Source organism: Phasianus colchicus, chromosome 2, assembly GCF_987193195.1.
Source record: "Phasianus colchicus chromosome 2, bPhaCol1.hap1.1, whole genome shotgun sequence".
In the NCBI taxonomy this organism is placed as follows: Eukaryota; Metazoa; Chordata; class Aves; order Galliformes; family Phasianidae; genus Phasianus; species Phasianus colchicus.
The window spans coordinates 104789178-104814083 of NC_143437.1; the positions used below are offsets into that span (position 1 = coordinate 104789178).

General features: G+C 47.2%; 1 protein-coding gene across 1 annotated transcript; it reads right to left on the bottom strand.

Annotated features, from left to right (window-relative positions):
• Nucleotides 1-116: 116 nt before the first annotated feature.
• On the bottom strand, nucleotides 117-24891 carry HADHA (hydroxyacyl-CoA dehydrogenase trifunctional multienzyme complex subunit alpha). The gene is made up of 20 exons (XM_031596016.2): nucleotides 24738-24891; nucleotides 20440-20481; nucleotides 20281-20351; nucleotides 19547-19680; nucleotides 18211-18349; nucleotides 17083-17202; nucleotides 16895-16997; nucleotides 14724-14846; nucleotides 13833-13951; nucleotides 12884-12940; nucleotides 9960-10069; nucleotides 9351-9485; nucleotides 8678-8849; nucleotides 7935-8021; nucleotides 6330-6470; nucleotides 5026-5094; nucleotides 3643-3838; nucleotides 2680-2794; nucleotides 1968-2113; nucleotides 117-633 (listed from the first exon to the last, which is right to left on the bottom strand). The coding sequence occupies exons 1-20, from the start codon at nucleotides 24823-24825 to the stop codon at nucleotides 488-490; spliced, it is 2313 nt and encodes a 770-aa protein (XP_031451876.2). The 5' UTR covers nucleotides 24826-24891; the 3' UTR covers nucleotides 117-487.
• Between the last annotated feature and the right edge of the window lie 15 nt (nucleotides 24892-24906).

Sequence of the window (24906 nt, forward strand, 5' to 3'; positions counted from 1 at the left end):
GAGGACCCCTGAGGATTGCCTGAACGCTTTATTTCCACCCCAGAGTGGTTCTGTTCCTCAGTGCCAAGTGGCTGAGCCCCAGCAAGAGCAGATGAGAAGCAGGCATGGAGTCCAAACCCAGGAGATGGAGATTTATTGGTGGAGGTTCATGGAAAGGCAAGGCCCCAGGGCCAGTCATGTGGAAGATGGTGCCTGCCAGGCCCCAGGAGCACAGGTAGGTACAACATGGAGGTAAAAGCAGAAGGAATTCTCTCTCTCAGCCACCAGGCTCACACCGGCACAGGACGGATGTGCCCAACGCACAGTAGCTGATAAGGCACTTGAAATGAATACAAGCCACAAGGCAAACTGCTACCACCCTCCTTCCTTCCCTGCCTCCCTAGGGTGCCTTGCAGATTAACCTTAAAGAGAATTGGTGTCAGTAGAGCGCCAGTGGCCCCAGGGCTCAGGTTGATGGTGTAGCACAGATGGGCATTGTGGGCCACGCTCACTGGTGGAACTTCTTGCCTGGGCTGTTGGCATAGTCCAGCAGCAGCTGGCATGGTGTGAACTGGCTGCCATAGACGGCCTCGTACTTCCGCAGCTTGTCCACCAGCTGCTTGGCACCATAGGAGTCCGCATACCTGAAAGGACCTGTGGGGACAGGGGGACACGTGCTGAAGAAGGGAGGAGCACCAAGGCTTCTGGAAAGGTGACACCACTGGATTTGGCTGATATGCCATATAATCCTTAGAGTTGGATGGGACCTCTGAAGGTGGTCTAGTCCAACTCCCTTGCAATGAACGGGAACAGCACAGCTAGATCAGGCTGCTCAGGGCCTGATCCAGAGTGGCCTTGCAAATCTCCAGGGATGGGGCATCAACCACATCTCTGGGCAACCTGTTCCAGTGCCTCACCACTCTCACTGTAAAAGGCTTTTTCCTTATATCTAACCTAAATCTACTCTTTTTAAGCTTGAAACCATTTCCCCTTGTTCTATCACCACAGACTGCTAAAGAGTCTGTCCCTTTCTTTCCTGTAGCTCCCCATTAGTTACTGACTGGCCACTCTCAGGTCACCTCACAGCCTTCTCTTCTCCAGGCTGCGCAGCCCCAGCTCTCTCAGCCTGTCCTTGCAGGAGAGCTGTTCCATCCCTGGGATCATTTTTGTGGCCCTCCTCTGGATGCACTCCCACAGCTTCATGTCTCTCCTCTACTGAGCACTCCACATCTGGATGCAATACTCCAGGTGAGGCCTCACAGTGCAGAGGAGAGGGGCAGGATCACCTCCCCGACCCTGCTGGTCACACTTCTTTTGGTGCAGTCCAGGATACAGTTGGCTTTCGTGGCTGCAAGGGCACAGTGCTGGCTCACATCTAGGTTCCCATCTACCAGTATCCCCAGGTCTTTTTCAGCAGCTTTCATCCCCCGACATGTACTGGTAACGGAGATTGCCTTGACCCAGACGCAAGACCTTGCATTTGGATTTGTTGAACCTCACGAGGTTCTCCTGGGCCCATTGCTCAGCCTGTCTAGATCCCTCTGGATGGTATTCTGTCTCTCCGGTGTGTTGACTGCACCCCACGCTTGGTGTCATCAGCAAATTTGCTGAAGGTGCACTTAACCCCACTGCCAATGTCTGAGGAAGATACTAAAGTGTCCCAGATAGGACATTCTCCAGAGAAGAAGCCCAGCTGCCGACACAGGAAGCCAGTACCTCATCCTATGTATGAATCCAGCCCAGAGAGGATCAGAAGCATGCTGCCATCTTTGTGCAGCCCTCTGTGTCAGCCCCAACTGTTGCTTTTGCTTGGTCTGAAATGTGCACCCTAAGATTGGTAGCAAAGCTTTGAGTGCCCCTGCATGCTACAGAACACCCTGGGGGTACCAGGCTGCCTGCAAGGAAGAGGACAAGCTGGGGCAAATTATTTCGATTCCACTCCTAGTCTGAACTTGCAAGGAGGGATGTACCAGTTAGCTGACACTTACCTCCCAAGCAAGGTGGGAAGCCCAAACCAAACACAGCACCAATGTCTCCCTCCACAGGGTTGCTGAGGATCCCCTCCTGCAGGCACATGGCTGCCTCATTCACAAACCTCGTTACCAAGCGCATCTGGATGTCCTCATCAGTACAGCTGCAAGGAAACAAATCTTTCAGGGCTGCGCAGCTTAAGACAGTAGTTTAACAGAAGAGTATGTGAAGAAAGAAGAGAAGGGACAGGGAAAGGACTGGGGAGGAATCTTTTCTCATTGGAGTCATCCCCAGCCATGTGAGCTTAAGGACTGCCAAGTTCTGTGCTGTGACTCAAAGCAGGCACGTAAGAATGCAAGGAGTTGAGCTCCCAGATGGGAGCTGCTCCAAGAGACATTTCAGCGTCAGGCTGTGCAACAAGTCTGACACATGAAGGCCATGGTAACCCACCTGCTCTGATAAACCCAGCCACCACAGGAAACCTTTCTGTAAAGGCGCTCAAGCAAGGGCTGATGAATTCAAGGATGCTCTACGACAAGCACGGGCTCTCCTGAGCCAACAGCCTGCTCCCCTACATGGTAGCTGGTAACAGCCAACTGGCATCCAGAGTGACCCTGTGTTCAATGCTATCCTTCAAGGCTCCTGGTGCAGACATTGTGCTTGGAGCCAGGAGGAGCTGGGCAGGGCATGAACCATACTACAGCACCACTCAGTGCTGCAGGTACTTACACTTCAGGTTTAGCTGGCAACTTGAACTGCGCCAAGATCTCATCCATGCCAGAATTCAAGCTCCTGTTTTTCACCCCCTCCTGGTAAATGTAGAAACCCTTCCCTGCTTTGCGACCTGCCAGGAGAAAAAAAAAGACAGTCACATCCTGCCATTTGTCTCACACACTCACAACACCTTTACCTCTGAACTTGTGACTCTCACTTCTGTTAATGTGACCAGATTCTCCCAGCACAGGCAGACTCTCTGCTCTTCACAGCAAGACTGCTTGCTGCCTCACCAAGAAGGAGGGGGAAGAGGCTCATGTCCAGCTGCCTCCTTGGCAAAATGCTGCTACCTGTGCCAGGCTCCAATGCCTTTGCTAGGTCCAGAGGACAGCCAAATAATGTCACCATTTGCATTGCTTTGGCAGTAAAAAAAAATGCAGTCCTTGATTGTAAGGGACAGAGATGACAAGCTGCCAGGTTCTGGTCATAGCAAAGACTGTTTGGAGGGTGAGAGCTGCCATGACCCAAGTGCAGGTCCCACTGCTGCACAAAGCTCCATTCTGGCATGCTCAAAGGCACAGCTGACTCTTCAACCCACCAGGAAACAGCTTCTACATATGGATAGAGCCATCACCTTCCCTCACATGGAGCTTCTATAAACCTAAGGTCAGAGCTCGCTTCATTTCAGCACATTCGTTTCCAGACACTTGCTTTTCATGTCCCTGCACGTGCAGGTCCAATGAAAGAGCTAGGCAGAACTTCATGGTATCTTGCTGCTTTTGCTCTAGGCAGCAACTCTGCCTGCGGAAGTCATTTCTGCAAAGGAAGGTCCCAAGGCTTACTCAGGGTACAGCTTCCCATCCCTTTCCTAGGACTGCTTTGTCTGCTCTCACCTGAAGCAGAAGAGGCTAATGGATGTAAAGTACTTTTCCTTGGACAAAAAAGGAAATGTTGGATTACAACAGCCTAGCACCTCACCTAAGAAGCCCTTCTGCACCATGAGCTTGAACAAACCGATGCTGCCACCTCCAAAGCGCTCGCCGAAGGCCTTGCCAAGATCCTCAGCCACATGTGTGGCCACATCCACACCAACCTCATCAATCAATGTGGCAGCACCCACTGGAAAGCCAAAGGCTGTAGAGATGGCATCCACTTTCTTTGGGTCAATACCCTCCTGCAGGGATAGAAGGAAAAGAAGTGAGATTTCTGGAAAACCACTGTGGGGGTAGAAAGGCTCATCTGGGATCACAGACTGTGACAAGCCCCATTAGCTGCTTGAGAACAGAAAGGAGCAGTGTAATTGTGCTCTCAGAGCTCCCAGTTCTCCCCTGACTTTGTGCAGAGGAAAACCCTAGACACCAGGTCTCATCAGACCAGATTACGTCCAAGAAAAGGCTGAAGATAACCACAGGCACCAAGGCTGGTGCCTCACTTCATTCATTAACACAGTGGGATGCAAATTCATTATAGGTGGCACCAAGTTCCAGAGGACAGGACTCTCTTCCGCAAGATATTTTCAAGAGAACAAAAACCTGCCCAGCTCAATCCTTGAACAGGGCAAGGGTATGACATGGTGGCAGGGATTTGCTCGTTGTCTTTGTGTGCTGTGACATACCCTGATGAGGACAACCTGACTTTTAGCCCACAAAGACTCTCTCATGCCTGCTCTGGTCAGCAGCAGAGCCAAGATAAACCCCTACCTTGCTCCCAATCACTATTTTGAATGCTGAGTGCATAACATTGCCCTCTACTTTGCAGCCCTGGACTCAGGCAGAACTTTGGGAGAGCTGCCTTGCAGGCAATGCATGGCACAGCACAGAGCAGACCACAGTGCAGATAAAGGGGTATCCTTGCAAATGCAACGCACACTCTGCCTAATATGTACCTTAAATGGCTTGAAGTCTAGATCCAGCACTGCAACAGTTGTCCAAATGAGCTTCCCAACCACTTTAGTGAGAGAACGCATATCTAATAACGAGTCTGAATAAACTGGGCCAAGGGTTTGGAATCTTGTAGAAGCCAATCATCAGACTTCAGTGGAATTTTATAGCTGGTGAGTATTTCCAAGCCAAGATCTGGGGAGAAAACCTCTCCCTAGCAGACACCAGGAAGGGTCTTGTTTTAGTAAGTGCTAACAGTTTAATGTACGGCTCTGCAGCTTCAGCTGCATGTCAGGGACGTAGTGAGAAGACAGCCATTTTGTGGGTTTACTTTACACCATTAGTTGCCTGAGTTGCTCCTTGTCTTGCAGGCTTACCCAGTTTCCCTTCTCAGCCAGAACTTGGACCAGGCTGACAGGGCAAGGAAGCAGCAGAATTTAAATTACTGTTTGATGGACACTATAGCCAATGCAATACACACCTGGAGAACTCGGCCCACTTCTGCCAGCATTGGCCCCAGGCACCTGGTGGTGTAGAAACCAGGTCCATCCTAGGGAAGAGCACAATAGGAAAGAAGGTGAGAACAACCTGCAGGAACAAACCGCCTCTATCAGCAGCACAAGAACTGAGTTTTACAGCCCAGGCTGCAGTTCAGGCACTGACATGCATGGCAGAGACACTCAACTCCATTTTAATGGAATGCAGTCTACTCCCTGATCAACTTCTATCTATAGGACTTATCAGTGTTTAAAGCTGTAATGGTTTACTCCCTGGAAATCCCCACAAAATTTTATTTAAAATAATGCCTGGAGGACCCAGGCAGGTTGCAGAAGTCGCCTGGCTTCACCAAATCCAACAGGAAGATGAGGAGAAACAGTGCCAAGCACAACTGAGACAGGCGTAAACTTGTTCCATCTCTGATATTGCTTGCAAAGTCAAGAAGCAGGAGACAAGCTACAAACTACCATTCCGGGAAGCATCTGACATGAGGGAGAGGGTTACAGAAGCAGCACTGTATCTCTACTGGCCTTTAGAGACGCCTGGAGCACTTTCTGGCAGGCCAGTTTTCCCAGCATCACCAGAGAGACGTGCTCTGCATTACTGGGAGCTTCACACATCAGTGAAAACACCAGTCCAAAACTACACTTACCAAACTGGCATGAGCCTACAGGCTGAACCTCCCCTGCAACTGATGCAGTACTGCTGGTTGTCAGCTACTACGAAAGCATGAGACCAGCTCTGTTTTGAAGGCTGTGTGCTCAACAGAAGCCATCAGCCTAATACTCCATGGTGGCTTTGACACAATGCTGCTTCTACCTATAGACCACAGCAGTTTGTAACCAGCTTCTACCTCTCTTCTCCCTCTGCTTTGCATAACTCTTCCTCTACACTTGCACACCTATCACACAAAATTTAGATCCAGGAAGAGGATGGTTACTGCTCACAGGCCCCTCTGTCCCTGCAACTCCCCACACAGAAGAGGTAGAGGGGTCCTGCCCACACTCTGTTCCATCTCTGATACCTCTACAGATTGCAGCCTCCTAGAAGCTGCTTAGAGCAGGGATGCAGCTTCTTGTGCTGACCCACCAGACTTTCCTGTGTCTCTGGCCCTTCAAGGTAGATCCAAGGGACAACTAAAGGATCAGCTAGGCACCTGTCTTCTAACCTCCATTTTTACTTCTCTGCATGAGTAACTCTTATCCATAGCCACATGAGCCTTGTTTCAGTGCACAAGCCCACTCTTATTTATAATCCCAACTTGTTTTTAGTGCAGTGCTCCCTCACCTTTACCACAATGACGACTTTGCCTTGTTTGAGGCCAACAGCAACAGCAGAAGCTGCTGTGTCCTGGGATGTTTTGTCTGTAGTGATGATTTCCAGCAGCTGCATTTTGTCAACAGGGGAGAAGTAATGCATCCCAATCACCTAGGGAGGAGGAAGAGCTCAGGGTTAAGAAACACTGTGTTGCACTGTAAACTACTGGAAAAAAAAAGTCAAGTGCCCAGCCACAGGCTTTAGTGTATCCCTATCCAGTGGGAGGACTCTTCCACTCTCTCCTCAGCTTTCCTAAGGAAGCAGCCCACATCCCATAGCTCTTGCTTCAGTGAGGATTTAGGTATGATGATTATAGGATCAAGAGTGCGGCTCAACCCTCTGCTAATGGTCTGGGAGCAAAACTTGTTGACCTGTCTAGGAATCTCAGCTAAGCTCAGTCCCCAGGTGAAGCACAGGCACTGTGTGACATGCAGGTGCTCCCTGACCTAATCTGGGAGATCGGCGACATGCTTGGGCAATGCTCCTTCTGGAGTCTGGATGTGGAGCAGCAGTGAAAGAAACAAATACTGAGCAGAATCCCAGAGTTCAGCTAGTAGTTTTTTTTCTTGGGGGGAGTAAAGGGGTGTGATAAAGCCTAAGGACAAAAAGGCACACTTTCAGCAACTAATTACAGAGATAAACATAGCCTTCCTCCAGCATTTAAGTGATTATTCGTCTGTATGCCTCATCCTCCTAACATGGCCATGTAATCAGGATATCACCTTCATGCCTCCTGGAAGCTACACTTGGCACTAAGATCTGCACAAGTCAGAGGCACCTTGAAGGACATATGCAGTCTGCAAAACTAATTAAAGAAACTATATTAATTAGTTAACTGATTTCCTATTCGTTTCCCCATAAAGAGTCATTAGACAATTTATTCAGCAAGAGTATGTTATCTGCAAGTATGAACAACTAAGATGCAATTTGCATTTCCAATGCAACTAGGATCTGAACAACAAACCAAGAAGAGACTCATGAAGGTCACAGAATCCTCCAACAGTGGAAAGGGCATGTTGTGACTCTATGACCCTTACAGATATCCATGAAACTTGTACTGTAAGATGAGCAGCTCAGGCAATGCACTACCCTGGGTAAATTTTAGACCATTTTAACACGTTAAGGATACCAACAAAAGGCTTCTCTGCTTTTATATTTCCGGAATATTTTCCATCTGATCTCCAGAGGTTCCCTTTCCTTCTCCTCAAGATCCTACTGCCTCCATATCCTACCTACCTCAAAAAGCCCAGCTCTTGCCCCATTAGTTTCAGACCTCTGAATTCAGCTTCCAGCCTCCTTTTCTTCTCTTTTTTGCTGCCAGATTAGTGCTTCCTCCCTGAGGAGGCTCATTCCCATTGTGGAAAGTATCTCCTACATCTAACCAACCATTAAAATGACTTAGGTCTCCCTGTCTGGAGCTTTTCCCGGCTTCAGACTTCTGTAGCTTCTCTGCCCGTGTGGGCATTAACACATTCCGGGGAAAAAGAAGAAGATCTCTGCTGAGTTGTCTGTAGTGGCAAAACGGCGAGCAAAGCAGAGATCAGACTCACAGGCTCTTTTGTACTGGGTACTCACCTTGTCTGGCCTCTGGCTAACAGCAGCAATTTGGTTGATTGGAAGGGCAGATGTGTTACTGGCGAAGATACAGTGAGGAGGGATCACCTGTGGCAGGGGGTGGAACAGACACTTTAAATGCACAGCCTTCAAAGTCAGATGTGATGAGCAGTCATACAGAACAGTGCTAGCACAGAGCATTCCCAGCACCTGCTAACAGCTGAGGCATGAGGAAAACCTGATTTTTTCTGCCAGTGGTTTACATCTATTCTAAGCAGGCCTGGTTGAGTTGGGCTGCTGATCTCCACTGGGGGTCTGCAGTATCACTCAGTCTCAGACCTCCTGTGACTCTACAGTCCACTGTAACCACAGTGGATGCTGCAGTGAGGGACTTCAGATGAGCACAGGACAACTGCTTTAGCAAACAGTTATTTCCCCAATTGTGCTCTTGAACAAAGAAGAGCAGTGGCAGCAAGCCAGGGATAGGTAAAGGACAAGCTGTGGAGATACCAAAGGACATTACTGTCATTCTGTCTCAGAAGAATGGAAGTTTTTCTGGAGTAGCTCCCAGGAGTCAGAGGATATTAGAACTGTCCCCGTTAAGCTTAGAACTAATGACTCCTTATTCACAGAAAGGGAAGTCTGGCCTTGACGCTCACCCACGTACTGAAATGAGTAACCTGCAGCATAAGATGTGAGAAATCCATTGGGCAAGACACCCTGAGTGGCCATGTCTGGTGTAGCTGCTCAAAACCAATACTCACGGCTTCCACTTCCTTCAGCACTTTGTGCTTGATGTTAATGTCCTCAAACACAGCCTCAATCACCATGTCTGCTTTCTCAAAGCCCTTGTAGTCTAGCTGGCCTGTCATGTTGCTGAGAATAGAGTCCCTCTCAAACGATGTTAGACTCTTCTTCTTCACCTTGCCATTCAGCCTAGGGAAGAACATCTGTCAGAGAGCCTGCACAGGCCAGCCCAGACTGCTGGATGTACACTGTGACACCAAGGATATCCCTACCTCCTGGAACAGGGACCCAAAATACTATCTCCAATTCAGAAGGACTGTCACTGGGCTATCCTGCCATCCAGAAAAAGGAGAACCCTGCTCACACAATTTGGTATATCAGCCAAGACTACTCCCTCCCACCTTAGCTCTATAAGCTACTGATAAACCTAAAAGCCAAAGCAATCATCAGTTAGGTGGTCCACCTACTTAAGGGGCTAAGGCTGAGTACTCTGGGTCTATTTCATAGCAACACCTAGTACACTGCATAGGGCAACCTTACATGAAAATATTTCTGTGACATTTAATGGTAGAAGTTTCCAGGGAACAGGTGTCTGTTTCTGTCAAGTTTCTGACTGCCAGCAAACAAAAGAATATTTTGAGTAAGGGAAGTCCCATCCCATGCCAAGCAAACTCCTGCAAGCTCACATACCCCTTGAAGACTTGCTGCTGTCCTCTGTCCAATCCTTGCTGCGTTGTGTCTTTCAGAATGGTCTTCAGCCCTTTATCCACTGAAACCTGTGCAATCCCAGCTCCCATGAGCCCTGCTCCCAGCACTGCCAGAGTCCTGTGGTGAAAGTGTGTGGGGGGAAAGCATTCAAGCTGGAAATAGCTGAGTTTCCATTGCTGTGGTCAGACTCACATAGATGGTCATAGAATCATTATGACTTTGGAGATCTTTTCCAACCTTAAAGTCTAATTACCGACCCATCACCACTAAACCATATCCCTAGGTGCCACATATACCCTCTTCTTGAACAGCTCCAGGGATGGTAACTCCACCACTTCCCTGATCAGACTTCCAATGTTGGGCCGCTCTTTCAGAGAAGAAATTTTTCCTAATGTCCACCCTGAATTGTGTCCACACAGGACTATTTTTAAAAAAGCAAAAAGACTTAATTTGTGGGTGAGACCTGAAAACGACAGAAGATTAACATTTCCAAGGCTGGAAATCTCTCTTCTGCTTTTCAGGACTCAAGGTTTTGGCCTATCAGCAGATGTCCTCCAGCTTCTCCTTCAGCCCCCCCACATTTGCACTTACTTGACCTCTCGCTGAGGTGTTCCAAATTTGTTCTTCTTGCAGCGCACCTGCCCATGGTAAAGTCCAATCAGAGCCTTTGATTCATTGGTCATTGCAAGGTGGCCAAAATTCTGGAAGAAAGGGAAGAGGGAAGCAAAAACTTAAGTCTTCAACAGCTGTCATACTTCCAAGCATGCACAGATGAAAAAACACGGCACAGCCACGTAGATGAGTCACCTGGAAATGAAAGCACAAAGTATGTTTGTCCTCTTTGCACAGGGCAACTTTTGTGCTAGGCACAGCTCACTTTGCATCATTACCTCCCAGACAGGCCAGCAGTAAGAAACTGCTTGCTCAATGTCATTTCCCATGAACAATATAATGTAAAGATACTTCTAACAAACAGAAGTGTTTACAAGAGCAGGAGTTTGCCAGAGAACAAAAGCAGCCATCATTTTTGTGTGTCCATCTCCTTTCCCCACTAACGCATTCAAAACTCATTTCCACTCATCCTGGGAACCTCCAAACACAGCTCTGGGGAGGAGCATTCACTGGCAGGGTAAACCCGAGGTGAAGCTGCTGCCTTGCCACCTCTGAGGGTCTTACAGACCAATGCAGGAGCCACTTCTGCTTCCCCTAGTGATAATGTTTTACAGACATGAGACTAGAACAAGAAGCTACCCTTTCTCTCCCACGTGCATCCTGCACTAGCTAGGGCCATTGTCCCAGCTGCTTCCAAGTGAAAGGGTCCTGCACTCAGACTTTGAGAAAAATCTCTAAACAGGCCAATTCTCACTGACAGCAGGACTCTGGTGCTATTTGCAGATGATCACAAAGAGGCCATAAAATCAAAGGCCTGCATAATCTCTCAGCATTCAGCATGAAAGAGGAAAGGAGACAGGAAGACAAAAGACAGCAAACGGCGACTGCAAACTAATGATGTTGTCTGAGCCAAATCAGCTAGGGAAAACCATTGATATAAGGGAATGTGCAGCAGGCAGTATCTTCCCTCACTACTGTCCTCTGAGTTAAAGGCTTGTTAAAATATCAGAAACAAGAAGATTGAAAGAGAATCTGTAATTCTCCTATCCTAAGGGAAAGGAGGAGGCATTAGAAAAGGCACGACACAAACTCTTATTCTTCAGGGGTTCCTGGTAAGATCTTCATCCTGCTGCTATTAGGAAATAAACCACTCATTCTTTTCTGTAAGGAACAGAGTATCCTGAGTCTTTTATTCAGCATCAGATCAAATGTGGGTGGAATGAATAACTAGAACAGACAGTTCTGGGGGTGCATCTAGGAGGTCACTGCTAAGGTACAGGGCAGACAGCTACATCTCAGACCAGGACTTCATCACCAGAAGAGAACAAAGCAATCCACTGACAAAACATGAGAAACTGCTGGATGTGCCAGACAGCAGCATGAAAAGCTGATGAAGGCTGCAGACAGTGCTATGTGAGAGGGCTGCATTTCAACGGTGGTGAAGGAGCAGTGATGTGACAGATGGCCCAAATACACAGATAAACAGATGGGCATGTTGTGAATCTTCTGGGGATCCACGAATTGCAAAGCTAGCAGTGCTCAGGTAATGACATCAGAACCACTGTGCGAGGTCAGGGTTACCTCATCTGCATCAAAAATACTAAGTTTGAGTAGAGCACAGATGTTGCAAAATTGAGATCAAAGAGAAAAAACAAATTACTTAACAGTTATTGGTACTGAACTGAACAAACATGGCAGGGAAATAAAGAACTGAATGGAAAGGAAGGACAAAACAGGGGTTTATTTCACAGAATCAATGAGTCACAACCCCATTACTTCCTATCCTGCCACTGGATACCGAAGTGTGCAGCTATTCCTTCTTTATTGCTTCTGGTATTTATGCACACTAAGATCCCCCCTGAGCATTCTCTTCTCCAGGCTGAAGAGTTCCAGCTCTCTCAGCCCGTCCTCACGTCAGATGCTCCAGGCCTCCAATCATTTTTGTGACCTTTTACTGGACTCAGTCCAGGCTCTTCTGCCTGTGCTGGAAACTGGGGCTGCTCTGCTCAAGGGGCAGAACTTGGCACTTCCCTTTGCTGAACTTCACAAGGCTCCTGCCTACCCAGCTCTCCAGCATGCTGAGGTCATTCTGAATGGCCAGTATTAGCAGTACTCCCACTGGAGTGGTTGCTAAATAAGGCCAGTTCCACTGAGGGACAAGGAAAGAGAAGTCTTGTTCTGCATGAGAAACCACTGCTGAAAACAAACAAACAAAAGCACCACAAAAGCATCTAATGTTCATGAGTACTGAAGATCATCAATGAGTGAGAAAGGACCAGCACAAACTACTTTGAGCTAGAAAATCAGACAAATGGCAAAAAAAAATAAAAGAGTAAAAGACAACATCCTCAGCAAAGACAATGGTGAAGAAAGGTGTCAAAGTAAATTGAGTGTTGGTGAAAATGGAAGTTTGTTCTTGGGAGAAATTACTTGCTTGCACCAAACTAGCTGGAAACAGTCCTGAAAATGACATCACCATAGCCACACCTCTAGGTTACCTGTCCCATGTGTCAATCAGAACAAACAAATATTGCTCAGATATACAGAGAAATCAAACACAAAGTCCTGCTACGTGAAACCTAGATCAGCCTGATTATTCCCAGCCCAGGAAGAACAAACAGACAGGAATGAGAAGAAACACAAACTGTTTTCACAGATGAAGAACCCTGAAAAAAAAAAACCAAAAAAACTAAACCAGAACAACAACAACAACAAACCAAACACAAAACCAGTTCTGTTGTTCAAGATAGGCCTTTTCCACAGCCTCACTTGCAGAAGAGTGGGCAGGGATCCAGGCACCATTTTGGGCAGCCTGTGAAGAATATTATCCTTTGTGTGCATGGTTAAACTCTCCACACAGCTATACAGCTTATTTACTGCTACCAGGGATCTCATCTTCTTACCTGGGATTCGGTGAGGTATCCAGTGTCACGCCCCTGATCAAGACCAGCCTTTACAACCTATTTAAAAACAACAATAAAGATTAAAGGTTAAAGGCACATCCACCAACAGCTATGCTTTAACAATTGCTTAGCTGCACCTCCTGTTTTTACCAGTGACCCCTCACCAGTATTCAAAGAGCATTTCAAATGTTCTGGGTCCTGTCCATGCTGTTCAGAGCAAAGTTAAGGATCACCTTGTCCTAGTGCAGAGTCAGTACCATGGCAGTGAGTTTTCTGCCAGGTTGGTATTTACACAAACCTTATGGATTCAGTAGGACTCTGCTCCTGTAAGGTCACATATCTCAGTCAGAGGGTGACATTCACAGGTTTTAGAGGTGAAGTCACTTAAAAAAAAAAACAAAAATCCAACCAGGGATAACATCTGTAAGTAATATGATGCCTGTGCTACTTACAGAATTAAGTTTTAACATTTTGTGGGGTTAGTGCTAGGAAAACAGCACTAGTTTTACTGACAAGTTTTATAGACAAAGAATTCCAAGCTAAGCATTCCTTCTCTTGGGTTTCATAGAATTATAAAATGGCCTGGGTTGAAAAGGATCACAATGATCATCTAGTTTCAACTCCCCTGCTATGTGCAACCACCAGACCAGGCTGCCCAGAGCCACACCCAGCCTGGCCTTGAATGCCTCCAGGGATGGAGCATCCACAACCTCCTTGGGCAACCTGTTGTTCCAGTACCATACAAATTGGTGATCGTGTTCTGGGAAGCTATTCTGAATTTTACTGTGTTTGCTTGATAGACCACACAACTAATCCCCATATTCTATAAAGATCAGTGCCTATGGCTTGGCTCAGAGGAAGGAAACACTAACCCCCTGCCTGTTGCCTTGTTATTTACCCCAAAGATCCATCTTCACTTTGTTTTTTTTTGTCTCACAGTGGGCATTACCTCAATGATTTTCAGTGGAGCAGGGTACAGCCCTTTGGTTTGCTTCTGAACTTTGCTCTCCACTGTCTTATAGACTTGCTGCCTCACAAATGGAAGAGCCATTGCATAGTCTGTTATCTCTGCAAGATGGAACAAAGCATGTCTCAGCACAGTGCTACACCTGTAACCAGCCTTAAAATAACTACACCAACAGTTAAAGAGTAGAATCATAGAATCACTTAGGTTGGAAGGGTCTTTAAGGATCGCTGAGCACCAACCACCCTTCTGTGGGCAGGACTGCTATCCACTAAACCAGGATGCCCAGGGCCCCATGCAAGCTGGAGGTGTGACTGTTGTGTAGCTGCAATAGGAGTGTGCACCAGAAACTCAGTTAGACAGATAGCATGATCTACTCAGAAGAGCATCTATGGCTTTCTCCATGGACCAAGTCTCTTCTAGGGCTAAAGTATCCTCCTAATATAACAGTAAAGCAGAACTCAACAGAGAGATGTCATAATTTTCAGCTCTGTTAACTGCATAAGGGCACCACTAAAGAGAATCAGTGCAGGGCAGATCAGTGTGCCACTCCTCACCTAATTACACAGGCTTTGTACAGAACCTGAAACTAGAAATTTGAGGTTGGACAGTTGCTGAAGGCAGTTGCTCCTCTCATCCCATAAGCCTGGATCCTTTCTAGCATGCTTAAGAAGCCATCAGGCACAGCTCTGGCCATGCTACTTGAAGATCAGATCTGCACAGCAACCTTCTAACTATCAACCCACCTGGCTCAGGAGACAATTTACAGCATCAAATAACTTTGCTTTGATGGCAAAATTAAGCAGGAGCATGACCTTATCTCTGAGAAGCAAAGCTGGATTAATAGTCACTTCATTTCCTGGTGCCCAGACTTACTCTGTACTAGTCCTTTTGATCTCTTGGCAGACACAGTCTTATTGGCTAACCCTCTGGCAAAGCCAATTGCTACCTCCTCCAAGTACTCAATTGTTCGTGCTTCTGGAGCTTTCACACCTGGCCCTGTGAACAAAAGAGAAGTATTGAGGAAACACAGCCTAATTTATCATTGATGGAAGCAGCTCATGTGGAGAAGAGAGGGTGTGAAAGCAACAGGATATTTCTCTGAACTGCCAGCACTTTGTTTCCCTCCCTGCTTTTGACTTTTCTCAATTCTGAAGGTCTCCAAGACATGTCACGTCCATAGTGTTTATACAGAAATGCTAAAATCCCAACGGAAGCCAATAGCTGTACACCAATTAAACATGAACACTACTTTCAGAGAACAACAGAAAGGCTTTGGTTGGATGGGAACATGGCCAGACAGTCTGACCTACTGCTCAAAGCAAGGCCAAGTTCAAAGTCTGGATTTAACAGGAGAATTTGGTCAGGTTGCTCAGGAATGGCCTGAGGAATTTCAGGCAGGCTCTGAACATCTCCAAGAATGAAGTTCCCATCACCTCTCTAGATCCTTCTTTCAGTGCCTGACTGTAAAGACCTTTTTCTGCTCTGCAACCTGCAAAGAACATCCCCATCCAACTGAAAGTCAGTTAGCAATTCAGTGTCTGACTATAGAGACCTTTTCATCCCTCTTGTTGCAGTTTGTGCCCTTTATCTCTCTCACTCTGCATAAGTGCAGGCACCATAAAAATCTGAACAGAACTCAAGTTTTCTGCCTCTCTCCCTCTTGTTGTGCCTCTACTTTCTTATGTAGCACAGAAAATCTGCACAACTGAGGTTTATCAACACTGCTGCTATCAAACATGCAGACAACAGTTACCCAACACCACAACCCTGAAAACTACCTGTACTGCATCTAATGTCCAGTAAACCCTCAACCTTCAAGTGCAAGAAGTTTCTCACTTGCTTTAGCTAGTACTACATACAGCAACATCTAGCCTCAACATTCTAACTGCTACAGTATCCTAGCCAAGGGAGCCTCAAGCTATCAACTAAAATATGTTTTATTATATAAAAGGCACATGCCAGAGTTAGATTTGGGCACATCATTAAGCACATTAAGCTCCTTACTGAAGGAGAACTGCTTGCAATTCATGAATCTGCCTCCTAATTAATGCTATCTCTTTCCTTCAAAGCTTTCTCCAGTCAACTAAAGCATTACCCCAGCTAAATAAAGCTGTTTTCATGCACACATTGAGAATGAACATGAGAATACTCGATAAGAAAGCCTCTTGGCACTGGGTGCTATTTGAAGGAACAAGAGAAGTCTCCAATGCTTGCATATCATGATTTTTGTGTTCCTTTTATGTCCTAATCTGGTTTGAGTCAAGAATGGTAACACATTTTCAAAAAATTCAGTCTTCTTTAGTAATCATTGGTATAAAAAGCCACTCTAGTTAGCTCTTAAAGGCAATTCACACTTAATACATACAGTGGTAAAGCTTCATCAGCAGATTTAACTCACGCCTGGGTACCATGGATCTATTTTATAAGTGAAAACAAAGCTAATAACATTTCATCCAGCTGGTCCAAGATAAGACACACAGGAGCTTCCCTTGCATTTCTCAGGGTAGACAGCAGCACTTTTAAAATATGTATATATATTTTTTTCACATTCAGGAGAACTTGGAAGTGCAACCTGCAAGGAACATCTCCATCCAACTCAAAGTCAGTTAGCAATTCAGAGTGCCTAAGCTGTGGGGGTTGGCTTCGCAAGATATGCCACTGGAATTAACTTCTGCAAGCTGCATAGGCATTGATCATCCATTCTTCCATTACAGATTGCAATCTGGTCCTCTGACATGATAAATGAGGAATGCAGGTTCTCAACTATAGCATTAGCTTAAGCAAGCGAGCCAACGCGCCTGCTGCCCTCTATGCTAACCTTCCCCTGTTCACTTAGCTTTAGCCTGACATTTCAAGATCCTTGTGCTCATGCTTCAGCAGTGGGAACGAAGATTATCCTGCAGAAAATGGTAACAACTTTGCAGTCCACATACTCTGCTCCACCTAAACTGTGGCATCAATGACTTCTCCCCCCATTAAAATGGAGCGGTTAACCAACAGGCAGCAGACCAGCTTCGTAGCAACTCAGAGGCACCATGTCTGACCTAGTGGGTCCACCAGCTGGTCAACCAGACCCATCTTCTTTGCTCTGTCAGCATGGATGTTCCTTCCAGTCAGCATCATATCAAAGGCAGCAGGAAGTCCCACCTGGAAGCACAGAAAGGGGATTTTAGAAAAGGGACTATATCATGCAGCAGAAGAGACTACAGTGTAAAGTTTTTCTCCTACTTACCATCTTTGGCAGCCGCTGAGTTCCCCCTGCCCCTGGCAGGAGTCCCAGTAATACTTCAGGTGTTCCCAAGATTGTTTTCTTGTCCTTCGTTGCTATTCTGTAGTGACAGGCAATGGCAACCTTAAAAAAAAAAAAAAAAAGGAAGGGACAACTAAAGGTTTCCCTGGGAAAGGCCACAGAAGAACTGGGCATCTATCAAAAATGTTTCTTGTACACTGCTTAGGCTTTCCTCCTAATTCTATCCTGAGTCTCTAACTCAGCTGCTCAAATTCCTTCATTGCTCGTTCATGACTTCTTCTAGCACACTCAGGGCTAATGGTAACAAGGAGCTACTGACATGAACATGAGACTAACAATCTGAATCAATCTATTTTCAAACCTCGTTAATTTAAATCTCATTGAGACCCTTAAGGGCTAGAGTCACACTGCACTTAAAGCACGATCCCATTTACAGATCACCCATGATATAATCACTTCATCACCAAGTCCAGATCAATTACCACTGTGCTTGTAAAGATGTGATTGCTTAAGAAGTATGCAAGCAACTCAAGACTATTCCCTTGTTGATATTGTTCCACGTTAGCAACAAATTTGCTCTACGAGTTACTGCAGTCTTAGTTTACAATACACTAAGTGGAGATTATGAAGCAGATACTGCACCCAGCTGAAGAGGGAAGCAAGGGAGAAGGACATGCAGACCAGGGTGGAGCCTGGCCAGGTTCCCCACACTCATCCCTCCCACAAGAACCTTTAAAAGAACAGGAGCTGCTGGGATGTGAGACTCATTTCCAGCCTGGACTCTGCCAGCAGTACTTATGCAAATTCAGTGCCCGCTGGAAACAGCCTGTTTGCCCCGGGATGCTCTCATCTCAATATTATTCTGGCCCACACACACCATATCTGCCTACCTGTCTTCTGACAGAAGCAGGAAAATTAGCATGGCAGAACTCTGAAGCTCAGAAGCTCCAAACCATTAACTCGCCACAAACTCATTTGAATGGATGTAATGAATTCATGTCAGGTCTCAAAACCCTCACAGGGTAGACCTGCAGGCATCATGTGGATAACTTAGAGAACCAGTGCTACCAACTCCCACTGCTGCTTAGCAGGCCCAGAACTGCTCAGTACCTCCAGTCCTCCTCCCAGGCAGGAGCCACTGATGGCAGCAACTATGGGCTTTGGAGACTGCTCAATTTTTTCTAGCATCTTCTGTCCTTCCTGAGAGAGCTGAGTCACTTCCTGAGAAGTCTTGCAGGCTGCAATCATGCTGCAGTGAGGCAGAAAGGCTGATCAGAACTGGAAGAGCACTGAGAAAACAGCAATAAAATGGAGAGTGCTTCAAGGAGTTTGCTCCCCTTTTCCCACAACGCTCCAGTGACTGACAGACAGACCAGAGCTATTCAGTCCCACAGTCTTAGATTAACTGACAACGCAGGAAGACTACTAAATTCAGTGGGTTAAGTCACCACACGCTGACACTGGTTTGTGCTTGCAGGCAGTGAATGAGTTTCCTTGTGTCAGGGCTTTGAAAGGCTTTGGGGGAGAAGAGGAAGGGGTCATAGGAAAACTCAAAGCACTTGCCAGAAAGGGTGCGGGGAGAATCCAGGATCACTTTTTTAGAGAAGCAGATGGCCAAGGCTCTGATGCTGCACTCTGCCAATTAGAGACTCCCTCAGCCCCATGGAGGCAGGCACAATTCAGCAGGCTTGTAGTGCTGAGGCCAGCAGGCACCTCTTAAATGCAGCCTGTCCTTTTGCTCTGCCGTCGCTACTCCCTCCTTTCCACCATATCACATATCAAGTGCCTGGCTTTAGTCACAAGCAGAGCAAAAGGTAAGAAGTTTTTTGAAAGGCTGGTTTGTCATTTACCTTCCTGAACGATTACAGTTTTCTGGCTTTTAATGTCTTTAAACAATAATTCTGCCCTGCCTGAGGTCAGGACTAACAGCACTCCAGGTCCCAGCGAGAGCACCCACACACCCTGTGAGCTCCCCACAGTGAATGGCCTGGGAGGCTGCTTGGATGCTTTACATGGCAGGAAGCCAAGTCCTGCCTCATAGAGGGGCCATGCTGGCAGACAACCAGGCACTCAAACCCAGTTTAAATGAAGCTCTGCATGTAAATTATCTGCTCTTGTTGTGTTCCAGCCCAAAGCACAATGCTAACCCCAGAGCCAGGAAAGGAACTTTCCTTGGCTGCACCCCAGCACGCAGGAAGGAATGACCCAGTGCTATAAGCAAATCGAGTTTAATGACAAGCCAAGCTCCTTTTTATCAAGGTCCTGACTTCGTCTGAGCAAGCTGCACATCCGGTGCACAAGGATTTCACACCCAGCCTCTGCCTCACCCATGGGGAGATGTCAGGGACAAAGTGCTCAGACTGCAAAGCACACCAGGACTCTGGTCCTGGTTACTAGACTTCAGGGGAAACACCATCAGCATAACTTATAACACCCATAAACTTACTCAATATCTGCTCCAGCAATAAAAGAACCTGGCTTTGAAGAGATGAGGACGGCACTTTTGACTGCTTCATTGGCCCAAATCTCATTCATTACTTCAGTAAACTCTGCATTCAATTGTTTGGATAGAGTGTTCACCTGAAGGCAACAAACGAACACTGTAAATAGGGATTGCAGGAGATGGTGGAATTTAACCTCCAATTAAGAAAACATGCGTGGAAGACAGTCTGATTAAAAAAAAAAAAAAGCCAAGGCCAATGGCAAACCTGAATGCATTTTCCAATCTGTCAACAGAAGGAACAGGCCATTCAGGAATTCACTCAGACCATTGCTTGGTACAATTACAATCACAAAATCATTACAGCTGGGAAAAACCTCCAAGATCATCGAGTCCAATCATCAACCCATCCTCACTGTGCTCACTAAGCCACGTCCCTCAGTGCCACATCTCCATGTTTCCTTAACACCTCCAGGGACAGTGACCCCACCACCTCCCTGGGCAGCCTGTTCTAATGCCTCACTGCTCTTCTGGAGAATAAATGTTTCCTAATATCCAACCTGAACCTCCCCTGGGTGCAATTCGAGGCCATCACCTCTCACCCTCTCATTAAATGTCCAAATGTTCACTGTCCAATTTTTACTTTGTCCACAACTTTGAAAAGCTGCAGGTTAGGGATGATCTTGGTCAGAAATCACAGCATTTTCAATGTCTCTTCTGTACTGCAGCTGAAACAGTACCTTTGAATTTGGTGTGTTGAAGCGTACAACGGCAACATCTCCTTTGATATCATAGCTCACGTGGGTTCTAGCTGGAAACAAATGCAAACACGTTATCAGCTTATGTTCAATGGGTTTTAGGAAAGAAGATGAACTCACATAGAAAGTCTTCAAGCTTACCCTGAAGAGCAGTGGAGGTGGAGACATTACGGCAAGCATAGCCTAAAGAAAAGATGTTGCAGATGTTATATGAATGCTCAGTAATTTCAACTGCAGTGTCCCTTGTTAATGTATCCTCCTGTCTCCCCCTGTGCCAAGCAACATTACAGAAAATCCTGATCATCAGCTCCCTCTTCAAGGCTCTGTGCTACCAGCAGAGTTCAGCACACTCCATGCTATGGAAGTGACCTTCACACACATCTGCCACCCTGCAGCTTCCAATACAGGAATGCCAAGCTGAGGGCAACAACCAAATCCTCATTCCTCAAAAGCTGAGAAGAGACAGAGGCAGCACATGGGGGTATTTTGCCATCAGGGTGCACAGTTCAACACAGTAACCTTCAGATCTTGTTGCACTTTGGGGAGCTTGAAGCCTTCAAGTTACATTCTGCATAGATCAAATATTCCTGCAAAAATACACTTGTGCCTGTGACCTGTGCCAACACAAGCATTACCTCATAGACAGCAGGGAGTGCACCTGGTAAGCCAGAGCAAGAGCACCCAATGTTTATTCTCTCTTCCATTCTCTATCAACTAAATATCAGATCTATCCCTACCAATTACACGAAGAAGCACCCAGACAAACTTGTTTTGTTCCAAAGCACTCCAGAAACTCAGACCATACAAACACCATACAAACAAGTTCTGTCTGCAAGTGAAATCCCAAATCTCCTTTTTCTGCTGAGAAACTGTATTTTGTCCAACGACCTGTTGCTACACACATGAATCCCAGCTCTGTTCATGTGACCTTGATCCTGACCAACAGGATCTTCTTCTACCGAATCACTGTCAAAGCTGCTTCTTACACCATAGTGTACACCTACCAGTGGTAAACTTAGCTGGGGGAGGTATGTTGCTGATAGCATGTTCAAGAGGAAAACAATTCCTTTCCCAGCAATTAGGTAGAAAATTCAGCAGAGGAAAGCTTGCAATCCCTCCCTGCACTCCACAAGCAGGTGCTCTCCCCCCCCCCACAGCCCCATGACACAGCTCAGGGCTGCAGCTCCCCTGCACTTTGACCCTCCTTCCACCCCTCCACAGTGCTGGCAGCAGGCTGTGACCTTTGTGCTCCATTCCTCAGGTCCTACACACACACAGGGCCGTGCTGCAGGATGGAAACTGTGCGTCGCTCTGCGCCCAAATGCCATCTTATAAACAACGAGTGAATGGATTTCCACTCCAAAGCTACTCTGAATTATTTGCAGGCCACAGCGTGGCCCAGGTTGCTATGGCTGTGGCCAAAGTCAACTCCCCTAAACTTTTAGCGAGCTGAAGACAGGTATTTCTGAAACTAAGCACACATTTGAGGACAGTTTGACAATAATCTCTTTGCTGAAAGATGCTCCTCAGCATCATACTCTGCACTTACAACTTAGCAGCATTTTAACCTGGCAAAAACAACATCAGTGTTCTGCCAAGAAGATTGGCACTGTCTGAGTTCTTTCACTTTAATCCTGCATTACTTCTAGACATATCAGGAAGGAGAATGAGATCAAACGAATCTCAGTTGCAAAGCAGATGATCATGTTCTCCCTCCACACCCGCAATCAGATTCTGGTAGAGCAGGGACAGCAACATCTCTCCCAGTGCTTACCAACAGCTTCCTCCATTGTATGACCCCAATTCAAAATAATAAGAAGAAAAACCTGAAAAAATGAATTAACCTTATCCTACAGCCAAACACGTTTTCCTCTTCCAAATTCCTTCACACAAAACAGACTGCTTCTGAGAAAAACTTAAACCTTGAATTCTACTTTGCTTTCAGGTTTAGCAAAACAAAAGATAGGAAGAGGGGGAAAAATAATCCAGGGCGAGGCTGAACAGATCTCACCATAATTTAAATACAAACTCCTAGAGGACTGCTAGTGTCGCAAGAGTAAAAACAGCTTAACAACCAAGTGAGGTTTCATCAGCCTGAGAGTCTTTTATTTTAGATCCCAGCACACTTGTGCTTTTAGTTGTGGATGTGGAAGATATTTTCCATGTTTATTTAGTCACAGCACGTCTGCTTCAGGGATCAAATCATTCAGCAACAGTGCTGGTAACTTGCCAAGATCAGAGCCAGAAACCCCTCCTTTGTGATTCTGAAGGAAACAGCGCAGCATCAGGCCAGATGCACACTTCTGCCATGTAACTAACAAGTCACTCCAGAATTAAAACTTTTGAATATAGACCAATTTTACCTTTCATTCATTCCAACTGAAAGACCGTCTGGAGAAAGAATGCTTCATAAAAATTGCTCCCAGGACTCAGCACACAACTTCAGATGCAGCAGAGATCGGAAAACACCTCTTTCTGACAGCTAGCCATGACCCATTTCCTCCCACTTTCTTTTCTACCATTTCCCTGCTACTTCCCTACCCAGCACTTCCCCGTGCTCACCCAGAGATGGCAGACCACTCGAGCTGGGAACGGGATCCATAGGTGGCTGAGAAAAGGCTCCTTGTAGTCCTGAGCTAAACTGAGCAAAGCAGACGAGCTGCAGCACTTCCAACCTCTCCTGTAAGCTGCAAGATGGGAAATGTCTGGCACACTGAGCCTCACTGTCCCCTCTGGGAAGCTGTCAGCACATGTAGCTGAGCAGGTAGGGCTTGCTCCTGAGCTTTTCTTTAGCCTACTTACTGACTTTTGCATGCTTTCTGGCCTGCCCTAGCTAGGTTTGCATGCTGCTTGATAAATGCTTTGTTACAGCAGAACAACACTATTAATTATGATAAGCAACAGCAGCTCCAGGACTGTAATGAAGAACATTACTAGAAGAAACAAATCCACCAACGATGGCCCCAGAAACCTCTGGAGTTCCCACAGTTCTGCTTGTTATCAACTGCAGCACTCTGCTCCTGTAGCAACAGGGTCATGCACAAATTTGCTCCAACACCATATGAAGACAGGCATTAAGTTCCAGGAAACACCACTAGCTTCAGCTCCACATCCATAGAAGATTCTAAGGCCCTTCAGAGCACAAAAATTGTCTGCTTCCAACAGCCTGAGTTTTGTTCTCAGATCTCACTTGTGGTCCTGGTGACTTCTCTCTTTGGAACTTCTATAGGGAAGCATTACAAATCAGGTCAGGGAGCAAATGCATAAGGGAGAAATGCTTGCACACCAGAATTATGGCAGACTATGGTGCACCAGAGGAACTCCCCAGCCACCTAGGGACTCCTGGCACCCCCAGTGCGTGCAAATGGGTCCCAAAAACAAAGGTCTCCCCCAGGGGCATAGAAACACTGAGGTGCTATGAGAGCAGCCCCAAGAGCCAGACAGATATCCAAGGACATGGGGATAGCCCTCATGCACACACGCAAGGACACAAGGACAGCCTTGTCACTTCAGCATACACCATGGGACACCTCCAGAGCCACACAGACACTCCCCCAAATACACACATGTACAGAAGACATACAGAGAACAGCTGTCCTTTAGGGATACCACAGATCCCGAGGACATGGTGACACACTGATATCTCCCACTGTGGGGATGCAGAGGCCACAGGGGTGAGATCTTGGCATGGTATGGCAGCTCCCTCAAGGAGGCACACACCCAGGAGCCCTCCCCTCCCCACAAGGACCCCCTCACCACGTACCTCAGCAACTCCCATCCCCACGAGCCTCCACAGCGATACATACACAGAGCCACCCTACCCAGTAACTCCCTCACATGTCCCAGGAAGACTCCCATGTGACGACACACCACTTCACAGCCCCTTTACTCCCAATATACAAAGCCCTCACCAGTGGGAAAAGCAGACCTTACAGAATCACAGAATGGCCAGGGTTGGAAGGAACCTCAAGGATTGTGAAGCTCCAACCCCCCTGCCACATGCAGGGCCACCAACCTCCACATTTAATACCAGACCAGGCTGCTTAGGGCCCCATCCACCCTGGCCTTGAACACCTCCAGGGATGGACGGGGCATCCACAGCCTCTCTGTGCAGCCTGTTCCAGCACCTCACCACTCTCATAGTAAAGAACTTGCAACCTCCCTCCCCTCACAGATCCCTCTGGTGACCCCCACACAACGCCTTTTCCCCTCACAGCCCCCCTGCTGCCACCTCCACACACCAGCACACCTCCCTCCACCCCTCACAAACACCTCAGTTGCCACCTCCACACCACACCCCCCTCACAGCGCCATCCCCACGGCCTTTTACCCCTCACAAACCCTCTTGCGAGGCCTCCACACTCCCCCCAACCCGACCCACCCGCCATTTCAGCACTGACCCCCCTCTTCACACACGGCTCCCTCCCCCCACGGCTCACCCTCAGTCGCCGGACGGCGGGGCGGGCAATACTTAGCGGCGGCCGCGAAGCGCCCCAAGCTGCCGATAGCGCGCACTGCGGCTGCCATCTTCGATGCGCGCGAGGTCGAATGAGGGAGAGGCCGCCAGCAGAGGGGGCTTCGCGCCGCGCTCGGGGCTGCCCACATTAC